This window comes from Seriola lalandi, unplaced genomic scaffold (genome assembly GCF_002814215.2).
Source record: "Seriola lalandi dorsalis isolate HSWRI2012SDOR001 ecotype SW California unplaced genomic scaffold, Sedor1 jcf7180002052130, whole genome shotgun sequence".
Lineage (NCBI taxonomy): Eukaryota > Metazoa > Chordata > Actinopteri > Carangiformes > Carangidae > Seriola > Seriola lalandi.
The window spans coordinates 864,827-876,442 of record NW_019522683.1 but is presented as its reverse complement, the minus strand read 5'-3'; the positions used below and the strand labels follow the sequence as shown (position 1 = coordinate 876,442).

At 42.1% G+C, this 11,616-nt stretch overlaps 1 protein-coding gene across 1 annotated transcript; it reads left to right on the top strand.

Annotated features, from left to right (window-relative positions):
- The first annotated feature begins 4,669 nt into the window (after positions 1-4,669).
- On the top strand, positions 4,670-11,587 carry tmem47 (transmembrane protein 47). The gene is made up of 3 exons (XM_023400013.2): positions 4,670-5,144; positions 9,449-9,589; positions 9,869-11,587. The coding sequence occupies exons 1-3, from the start codon at positions 4,919-4,921 to the stop codon at positions 10,045-10,047; spliced, it is 546 nt and encodes a 181-aa protein (XP_023255781.1). The 5' UTR covers positions 4,670-4,918; the 3' UTR covers positions 10,048-11,587.
- The last annotated feature ends 29 nt before the right edge of the window (positions 11,588-11,616 follow it).

Below are 11,616 nucleotides of genomic sequence, written 5' to 3'. Positions count from 1 at the left end.
TTTACTGAATTTAAGCTCTAAACAAACGTATTGTTTTTCTACATGTATACCAGAAAACAAATTATATAGGCTACGAAGATAAAAGCACATGATTAGTATGTGTTGAAATATTCCTTAAATTAAAATTTAAATAAATTAATAAAAAATGAAATAAAAATAAATACATTTAAAAAGACCATTTATCTCCATATCTTTATTTCAGACCACACATACACTTCTGTGCTGTTTATAGAACTAAGTTGTGGAAACATAGTAACTCTTCTACAACAAATGATTCTAACTAGAATAATTTCCATTGTGTACCTACCAAACTATACCAGTTTACCGAGGTTACTATTCCTCTCAGTGTTGTACAACAGTTTCGGGGAAAAAAAAAGTCACAGTTGTACCCTTGCCTGGAAAAGCCAGCATATCAAATAATCATATCAAAATCACAGCTGGTAATTAAAAAGTACATATTTGAACATCAGTGCAGTTTGTACAGTCCCCTCCTGCAAATACTTCTTTAAAAGGAAAAGGGAGCCAGCCTGTTTAAGATATCTGTGCTACAAAGAGGAAAACTGACACACAAAACAGGTAAAAAAGAAAATTCAGACCAGCAGCAACACAAGAAGAGGGAGAATTGCGAGAGTACTATAGTGAACCAGCTCTTCTATAGTAAACTTTAAAAAAACAGATGGTTAGAAAAAGGAAATTAATTCACAATGATGTTTTCATGGAGATTTACCTCACCCAAAATATCATTAAGGAATGTGACTTTAAATTTAACAAGATTCTGAGGTACATACAGAACTTTCAAGTTGACCCCTTTGGTGTACATGTGTACACTGAAACAGGAATAAGCATAGTTGTGCAACACCTGAGAAAGACCTTACAGACTTTATACCTAAATGCAGGTACAGGTAATGTTGCATCCAAAGTTCCTGGTCAGACCAAAAGACTCCTTTACCACTTTCTCACTCTTCCTGGAAGTGGTCAGATTTGCACCTTCACTTCCAGTCTGTGAAATGCTGACAAATGAACACTATACCACCAATCACTGTCAACGACTTGGACAGGGTTTTGCTCTTTGTTTAAAACGGAAGACGTGGAAGGATATTAGAGTGTTCACAGTGCTACATACTGTAAATGCTCTGCACACGTGCTCAAAGCTGTCACTCAGTCAATGGGGGAAAAAACAGCTGACAAAGGTTAGAAGGATTTTGCAACATTTGCACTTTCCAAGTTGCAAAACACTACCTCAATGACCACAGCACTCAAAATCTTTTGCTCACTGTGTGCTGACACTAATTGGCAAACACCACACTAAAACTGCTCTGGATAATCTGAAGACCATGCAGGACTTGATAAAACAACACAAGATTCCCGACATGCAAGAGACAGAAAAATTAGAAGACAGCCCCTTTTCTCAGGAGGAAGATGATGGATGAACTGAATTGAATTAAAGAAGGTCTTACAGTACAGGGAGAGCTTGAAAAAGTGGATGCCGAGACCCGCATGATGAGGAAAATCCATACTTCTGTCCAGGTGTTGTCGATGTCCTGTTTGAGGGCTACCTTGGCATTTCCCCCTTGGTGGTCCCCCCTGGTCTGCTGTTGGGGAACTTGAAAGGAACACAAACTGCCATGTGGAGAGATGGTTTGGAATTGTTTATCAGTCAATTCTGAAAAAGCAGGGTCGATTGAGGCCAGGGACGAAAATGTAGGGCTCTCTACAGGGGAGATACAGAGATACCGCATGTTTCGTAACTTCTCTGAGCAGTTAGTCCGTAAACCCATGCAACCAAAAGACTTCACTCAACCTCAGGAGAGTTGGGCAAAGAAAGACAGACCAAAGCAGACCACACTGCTGGCTCTAAATTTTACAGTGCTGCAACCACTGTTCCAGTTCAAATTCAAGACAAATACACCATACAAAACTGCATTGGTCCACAGTTGCACAAGTTTGAAAAAAAATGACATGACACTTTGAACCAAAGTAACTTGGAATCTTCACTACAAAGAGAATTGTCCAAAATTATTGTATCTTTCTTCTTATTGGTAATAAAAACAAAAGGAGGTCCTTGCACTAATAATGTAATGGCAATTCTACTTTCCAAAGTTTGGTTTGCCCACTTTCCAATTGCTGTTACTTCACAGGTGGGGATGAGGAATGAGCTCATGCAGACTCAAAGACTGGCTTTTTCAGACATTTTTGCGGTTTAGTTTGTAGTTTATTGCAACATCTGAATAATAAGATGAACATACCAGTTTCCAATACTGTGTTGCTCTGTTGCCGATCTGGTGAGAACTGTGTGCCCTCCCGCCACTTGTGCCTACCTCTTCCTGTCACCTCCTGCCACCTACACTCTAAGAACTTCATCATCCAGCACCAGATCCAGTTTGTACAATGACTGCTTCTTTTGACACCAGCTTCTAGTACAGATTGTTCTTCTTTGAATCATTTTCTTTGAAAGAGATGACTGTATCTCCTCCCATTCCAATGAATTACAGTTATTTATTATTACACAATATATATTTCTGCAGTATTAGCCTGACATATTGTGCACATCTGTATGTTTCTCTGTGTGGAATATCATCTGAATGTTGAAAACAAGTCTCCCTCTGGGACAATAAAGACTCCCCACCTGCTTTAATTTTGCTTTTACTTTTTTTGCTCATCAACTAATCAGCTGTGGTGCACTGCCAGCAGGTTATTGATGGCAGAGGAAGAGACAAGAGTCATCAATTTGTTTCCATGCGGTTTAACTTTTGCTTAATGTTCTGTGTCAGTCAATTTAAAATTTCAATCTCAGCAGTAGCATTTTGTACCTCACACATGTGATCACGTGTGTTAATGTAACCCATCAGCAGCAATGTTACATTAGCATTGATGACTTTTGTTGCTGTGTGGTTAGACCAGAACACTCTGTATGTGTGTGTGTGTGTGTGTGTGTGTGTGTGTGTGTGTGTGTGTGTGTGTGTGTGTGTGTGTGTGTGTGTGTTTCTTCTTTCTCACCCATCGAGTCTCTACTGATTACAATCTGTAATCATCAGTAATGATGTTGAAAGACTTTGCCGCCAGGAACAGTTGACCTACACTCCTGTAGCTCAAAGACACACAGACACACAGACACAGACACAGACAGACACAACGACACACACACACATACACGCCCAAATCAAAGCTGCTGTGAAGGACTGAAAGAGGGATTTTCCCCATCATAATATAAACCTGCCTATAAAAGAAGTAATACATGTATTTGGTTGTGATTGATTAAATTGATTTATTCATCACTGTTTTCTTTAATTCAGTGGTTCCACCAACCAGCAAATAACATTTTACATGCACTGACTGGGAATTAACAAGGACTCTAACACAGATGTTTGTATTTCTATTTAAATGTAACTCTGAAGTTAATTTTCTTTTGTTTTAAAAAGTGTGTGTAGACACATGTGCATGTGTGGGTACGTGTCTGTGTTAATCAATATGGATTCATTCCGAGATTCTTCCCTAAGGACAAAGAATTAGCCAAGTTCAATTAGGAAAAAAATGAGCAGTGTAAGCTTCCCTCAGCTCAGAGTGTGTGTGTGTGTGTGTGTAAGATAGAAAATAGGGTGTTAAACAAAGCGTAACCTGAAGAGACAGAGCAGAGAAAGAGAGTAAGAAAAGCAGTCAAAACCACTAAAACTTCTTTTCCCACATTGGATGGAAGTTAAATGGTTGCAGTCTTGGCAATATCCCACAGAAATTTGACATTACTCCCCAAAAATACAGCAGCAAAACCTCTAAAACAGCATTTGCACCCCCACAATTTTCCTGGTTACGCACTGTCTTTAGGCACCACAATGTCCACTGACAGAAACTCATATTGTACATAAAGCCTTGAAATAAAAAATAGTTTTTAAGAAGCCATAATAAAAGGTTGATAAGTTTGAAAGTTTTCTCTGTTGTGCTTTTGACTGTGGTCTCTTGTGGATGATGTGACCAGGTTATAGGTCTAAATTGTTTTTTTTCCTTGTAATGCAGCATTCGATACAGTTAAGTCAGTTTGTGATGTTCACTACTAGTATGATGAAGTGTTTTATGTTTTTGATTGTCCCCATTTTTTTTATAACTGTTGGTAACTTTTCAGATTAACAGTCTATTATAAGCTACTCAGTTTGAAAATGTGTATAAATGTTTATTAAATGATACAATTAAAGAAATAAATACTCTACAGTATTTATTCCTTAAGAATAAGTTATAGATATAGTCTATGTGACAGAATACTAATAATACTGACAGGAGCCATTCTGCTGCATATTCGGTACTTTTAGTACAGTAAATTTTGTTGCTAACACATCTGTGGCTATTTTCTATTTTAGTCAAAATATGAATAAAAAACTTTTACTTGTAACTTTAGTGGCCTATTTGTATTAGGCTGTATAAGTATTTTTTCAACAGTGTGAGAGAGATCGGAACACTTCCTACACCACGGCTGTTTATCAGTGGAAATGATTAAAATACACCATCCATCCATGAAAAGCTGCACACTTCAATTCCCACATTGTTCTTGTCCCTTCATCAGTGAACATGAGGACTACACAGAAAGAGACAGAGGGAGAGATGCTGCGTAACTGGGAGCGGACGTAGGCACTAGGACCCAGCAGGTGCAGCCCCGTGTTATTTCAGTGATGTTCAGCTCACTCCCGTCAGCAGCGCGCTGGGACCACAGCAGCGGCAGCAGCGTCTTCTGGACTCGGGACGCGGAGTGAGCGGCGGTCCCCATCCTGCTACCCACAGCACGGGCACGGGCAGGGGGGACTACCACAACTTCAACCTGACTCCTTTTGTAAACTTGAAGAACGACACATACCCCCGCCGCGTTGACACACGTGTTCTTCTCCTTCTTTTTTTCTCTTTTTGTTTTAAATGAGTGAGTTACTTTAGATAGGCAATGGCTTCATCCGTGAGCGGCGGAGAGGAGGTCCGGGTGTCGGCGTTGACGCCCCTGAAGTTGGTGGGACTGGTGTGCGTCTTTCTAGCACTGTGCCTGGATGTCGGCGCCATGGTGAGCCCGGCGTGGGTCACGGCAGATGACCAGTACTACCTGTCCCTGTGGGTGTCCTGCTGGAAGCCCGTTAGCTCCGTGGAGTGGTCCTGCAACAGCACTCTGGCCACGGGTGAGAGACACGCTCATGTGCCTGTAGCCTACACTACTGATGGGGTGATGCGCCACCATGTTGTTTGGAACTTTTACACCGGTTGGGTGTTGTAGTTTTAGGGATGTTGCACCCTGGAAATGGCAGAACATGGGGTGCAGACAGACACCCACATTCATATTCAAATGAAACTCAGATGCACCGCGCGCAGGGATAACAAAGGGTCCCTGCAGACGGTGAGCTGCTGAACCAATCTATTCTGTGGGTGAGAATTATAAAACACCACCCTAGAGAGTGCTAAATGTTAATTACTTTATAATTAGCGATTGCCTGCTTAATTTAAACTGCAGAATGTTTCTACATGAAATAAGACAGTGAACAATGGGGTGCACATTACTGTTTTCCAAGAAAGTCTGATGAATAATATACCTTTATAACTTGGATTTTTTTTTTTTTTTTTTTTTTTATCTGGCTAGTTAAGTTTTTCCCCGAAACATTTGCCCATTGCGACACTGAAAGATGTGGGAATTTTGCCCCGCCAGGAGCGGTCCAGCTGGGGTTTCATTTGGCCTTTTGTTGCGCACAAAATGAGCCTTTGTGTGGGTTTCTTCACCGGCCAAGGAGCGAGGGCAACTCAGAGCAGAGAACTCCCCAGAGATCCAGATGCCTGGAGATTAGTAACCAGGGAAACAAGTGAAGCACTCCAGAAATGCTGATTTTCTCTATTAGGGAAACTTCTGTTATGGAGTCCCCATTAAGCTTTGTCTGGAAGCATTTCATATTTCCACCACAGCTGGTCATTCGGGAGAGAAAAAAAAGAAGGTGGTTGAACTGAGCAGCATTAACAACAATCAATGATGTCAGGAAATGCCTTAACCTGGCAACTATTAATTCTTATGTGATCTAAATCAACAGTCATTTACTTTAATGTTCATTTTTTTTATTGCAACTGATCCAGCTCTGGCAGGTCGTTAGGCCACAGTTTGTGGTATTAGGTTGCAATGGATTGTAAGGTGCACCAAATTACAAAATGTTACAATATAATCAAAGTCCAATACAAGCACCACAATATGTAGCCTTGAAATTGCCAAAATTGATAAGAAAAACTAAAAGTTCTGGACTTCTGTCTGTTTTTTTTTGCATCCACCTGCTGTAAATTATCATAGCCTCATATATTTGATATATTTGTGTGTGCTTTTTTCAGTATGATTTTTACCAGGCTCAAAGTTGTCTGAACTCTGTTCCGCAAATATAAAAGCAGGTTCATCCTGCACTTTATCCCTGACTATAGGTTCTTACATTTTGTGTGCGTCTACGTGTGCTCCTACTGTATATATATATATTTATTTTGTTTGCCGCCTCTGACTTCTTCCTGTGTTCTAAGTTGTGAACTGTGTTTGTGTTAGACTGACAAAACGTTTTCTTTCTGTCTGAGAGATGAGTAACTGTGGGTCATGCTGGCCCCGATCCTCCTCTGTCAGCGCAGACAAAGTGCACTTTGGTGCCTTATAAAGACATGCAGTCTCCGTGTCAGCTCTCAGCTCTCAGCAGCAGCATACCACAGTAAATGCACACAGCAAACTGCCCATTTCCTCAGGCTTTTGCTTGGCTAGGCTTATTGATTTGAATCCCAGTAATCAGTTTCTACCCCCCCTCTCGTCAGCCCCCCAATATTTCCTCAGTGTCATGCTCCGGGCATTAAATAAATCCTGTTAGTCTGAAACACCAGCTGGCCGCTCAGATGTTTTGAGCTTGTACAGCAAGGCCTGCATGCGTGTGTCTGGGAAAACAAAATAATATGGGGTGTGAATTAGAAAGTAGACATCATAAGATATTGTCTTGTTACAGACACATATCTCTTTCCGTTTCTCTCGCTCTATCTCTCTTACACACACGCGCACACACTTAGGCATGGGGGTCAGAGGTAAAGTATAAAAGATACAGCCTCGACACAGAGCTAGGAATGTGGAACGGTCGTGCAAGAGAAGTGTGTGTGGATGCCAGGTTGGTGTGAGATGAGGGGACAAATGTGGAACCAGTGTGCGAGTGAGTCCAGCTCTATCAGACGCAGTTATGGCAAAGCATATTAATAATATAATACGTTATCGATCCCGTATTTGTGGCGGTTGTCTTCTCTTAGAGGGGGGTCACGGCACAGTGTGGGCTACATAGAGCTGGTAGGGCTTAAGGACTCTGGGCTCTGGCACCAGGGACCTCTGGTTGAAGATCTTCCCGCTACCTACACTTCTCCATCCTGCTGCCCTGAGCAAGTGATTTTGAGTGTGTGTGACAGCCAGAGAGATACTCGAGGCTCTTCTGTGACACAAATCTTCCCACCATTGTCTCAGACAAAGAAACTAAAATGTGGCCCTGAAGGATTTTTTCAAATAACACTTCAACAGTCCCTGACATGCACACAGGGGACTATAATTAATGCTCAGATTGGATCTTGTGTACTGTATCTCCTTTTCCATCTGTCATCATGCGGGGCTCAGATTAATAGTTTGGCGCTCCCTGCTCTTCGAAGCCTTTAAGCACTCCAACTCTGGCTGTGTTTCTTGCACAGCGTACAGGGTGTGTTCCAAATCTGAGATGAGATGACTTTCTGCATCCTCCTGTTTCACGGGGGCGCACTGATAAGGCTTTTGGTTGCAGACTGGCTGGGCTGAAGGCACCAAACTGACCTAGAGAAGATATCTCACCAACAATTCGCTGTGACAGCTGCAGGTCACGTCGCGGTGGCCCTCTTCCTGAGAGGCATACAGTGAGGCAGTGGCAGGGAAAGTCAAGGGGTCAGTCTTTAAGGGGGCCTCGTGTTGTGCAAGCTGGAGGCTGGAGGGAACGGGTGCTCTGCTTTTTGTGGGTTCGTTCCAACATCCTGTGGTGACAGGGCCCATTTTTAAACTCTAAATCCTGAACCATATTTGGTCAAAAGTAGTTGATGTTTGTTTATATTTGAGCTGCTTGGCCCCTGGAATAAAGTTTCCCTCCAACACGAGTGGGAACTGTATTTTAAGCAGCTTATGCTCCGTCACTTTCTCCCCGCTGGTGAATGTTTTAATGATTTTCTGCCTCAATGGAGAGGAAATATTCTTGGCATTGCTTAATCTTTTTTTTTTATTTGTTGTTCTCCATAATAGACAATACCATGTATACTTACTGAAAAAAAAAAAAAAGAAAAGACAAAGCATACTCAAACTGAAGTCTGTCAGTGTTAACTTTTCCACCCACTGTAATATTGAATCACTTATGTAGAGCCCAGTCCCCTTTATGCTTTGATGTTGTTTATTTTTTTCCCACCCACTGTACTTTAAATGATTTCCTCCTGTGTAATCAAATGCTTCATCATAATATCCTCTGCCTGTTTACATATAGACCTCCTGTTTCCTTGAGAACACAGCAAAGTTACAAAACAGAATCTTAACCTCCAAACAATAACATATAGCGTGTCTCTCAAAAATCCTCATTTAACGTCCCGTGGCTAATTATGTCTCTAAAAATCTGTTTTTCTTCTGCTAAAGTGATTTTTTTTTTTTTCATTTGCACAAAGCAAATGAAAGTCTCCTATATAACGTTGTTCTCTTTTTGACAGGCAAGGCTTCCTCTTTTTGTTCCCTTTTCGTGTCCACTTCAATGTGGGTAGGAGGCGAGTTTGTGACTGTATTTTTTTTTTCCAGTTGAGTGTTTTTGGAGTAAATCTGAATGAAATGCTGAGAATGCTGCTGAGCTGGCATCAGCCGAGAGGGAGGGATACTCATTATCTGAGTCACCTCACAGAATCACTTTGTCTTTCTGCTGCATTGGGATCCATTACTGAGCTGGTGAAATCAGAGCGTAGCCAAGCGTACGTGCATTTGTTGTTTGTTTCTTGTCAGCCGCAAACTGCTGTGCTCGGTTTCGAGGGTTGTTCGCTGCATGGTTCACATTCTTCTTCTGCCACTGGCCCGGTGGATCCCCAGTGGCTCACATCAAAACATTATGAGCCATCGCCAGCTTCTCAGAATATGAACGGGGAGTCGGCTCAGCCCCTGAACCACAAATAGTTTGTGTTTACTCTGCGGTAATTTATTTTTCTCTTGTGTGAGATTGAGCATGGCAGTGTTACTGTGGCTCACCAATATGGCCTGTGACCCACTCTGCTGCCTTTCTCTTTTCTCCTTTTATCCCTCCTCACATATCTCTCCACTTTTCTCCCTGCTGTCAACAGCGCAGACACAGCTCTCCAGAGTAACCTCGTTTTAGCTACCTATGTCACGCTCTATCTCAGTGTGATTTCATGCCCCCCCTCCTCCCCCTCTCTGTCCTTGTGTGTGTGTTTGTCTCAGACTGGCAGATCGCCACGTTGGCCCTGCTGTTAGGGGGGGCAGCACTCACCCTGCTCTCCTTCCTCGTGGCGCTCGTGTCCCTGTGCTTCAGCTCCAGGAGTCGCTGCTACAAGCCCGTGGCTGTCATGCTGTTCTCTGCAGGTACGTAAAGAAATTGGGTCCTTTTGGAAGCAAAAAAGAAGAAGAGGAAGAGCTGAGGCATATTCCAAAAACACAAAAACAATGACAAAAAAATGTATGTCCATAGTTGGGTGGCTATCAGGCTTCATTATTTCAAGTGTGAATGTAGGACGTTAGTGACATTAGCATGCCTCGTATCTCTCTCCAGCTTTTGTAAGTTGGTCAGTGTTTTAAATATTCATCATTTTATATGTATTTTTGACATGAGTACCTTCTCTCTTCCCCCTTTTTCCTTTGCAGTGGTGCTTCAGATTTGCAGCTTGGTCCTGTTCCCCATTAAGTTCATCGAGACAGTCAGCCTGAGGGTGTACCATGAGTTTAACTGGGGCTACGGCCTGGCCTGGGGATCCACCATTTTCTCTTTCGGAGGGGCCATCCTCTACTGCCTCAACCCGAAGAACTATGAAGACTACTACTAAAATATGTGAGACAAGAGGAGAAACCAGGACTCTCTGTTTGACCAATGTCCTCTCAGTAATAGGAACTTTCTGTCTGTTACACAGTGCACAACCACAGACTAGAAAAATAGGAAAAACAAACGCTTACTGTTAGTTTCAGAGCTGGAAATGAGCTCTTCCATTTGATACTGTGAACTTATTGTCTCAAAGACTATCCTCACTTATTGGACTGAAGCCACGTGCTCTCTTAGGGGTTTTGGCAGAAAACCCAGCTGTGAAAAAGAAATCTAAAACCAGTCCATTTAATTTGGGAGAGAATGTCATCATTCAGATAAATCTGCGTCCCCTTTAAGTGGAACTCCAGTAGGTCTTAGATTTGGGCTGAAAATCTGGAGGGAACAGATGGATTCACTGACCCCATACCAGGACGAATTGGTGGACTAATTAACCAATCAGAGGAGAGGAGGCAAAGGAATGATGTTAACTCAGGCCAATCAGGGAATTAACAGCTCCAGGCAGGAAAATGTCTTATTGAAGTCATATCCCGAGAATGACTAAGTGAGGGAGACAGGGCACACCTAAGGAAATGCAACATGCTACATTTCCCCAGAGATACACAACATTTGGAACATGGCCATCTTCTTCCTCCAGTAGAGTATAACAGATGGGTGAAAGCACGGTGAAAGCTCCAATGGACTGGCTTTATTTTCTCTTGCCTTATTTAAAAGGGTCAGCTACCTAAAGACAGTAAAAACATTCCACAGGCACCTTCCAAATCATATCATACTGGTGAGAGGAGCATTTACTGGTGAATGAACAGCAGAGTCTGTCACATGTAAATAGCAGTAAAAGCTTTGGCCAACAATGTAAGCCTGCAGCATAACCCGTTATACCGGCTTTTTGATAAAGTTGTTGTATTATATGTAAGTATGTGCAGTAAGCATAATAAAGTACTATTCATTCCAAGCAGACCAGTGGGAAGGAAGATGGCAAATGACCATGTCTGCTGAGTGTGTGTGCATGTCTGCATGATCACATCACACGGCATGTGCTCACACACCTCCCCATGTGATGCCTCCTTATCTTTCCAGTCTGTAGGAAGGGGAATGCTCTCAGTAGGGTAGGCACTGTAAAAAAAAAAAAAATTCAAGTTTTCTGACAGTGAGAGGCTGTAGAAGAAAATCACAAGTTAATGAAAAAATCAATATATTTAGTTTTGCATCTAAGTTAAGGTCCCTGATACAGTACTTTAGGAAATGCCAGAGTGCAATGTGCTGTGGGTAAGTAGTGTTATGAGGATTTCGGGATCAATTAAGGTGAAACTGGAAAGTTTCAAACCTGAAGGAGGACAGTGTGGTCATGGGAGGTGAGACTTGGGGGGGCAGAAGAAATGCTCTGGTAATGCCTGTCTTCTCAAACCTCATTCAAGGTGGTCAGAAACTTCTCCAATTCCCTCTTGCAACATTAGTGAAAGTGAGTGTGTGTGCATGCCACTACAATCTGCTGCTGTATTTCCACTGGTTTGATTACTAACATAATAAACATGTACTGTGCAAAAAAAGTGTGTTTGGTTCATTTGGGAAAAAGGAG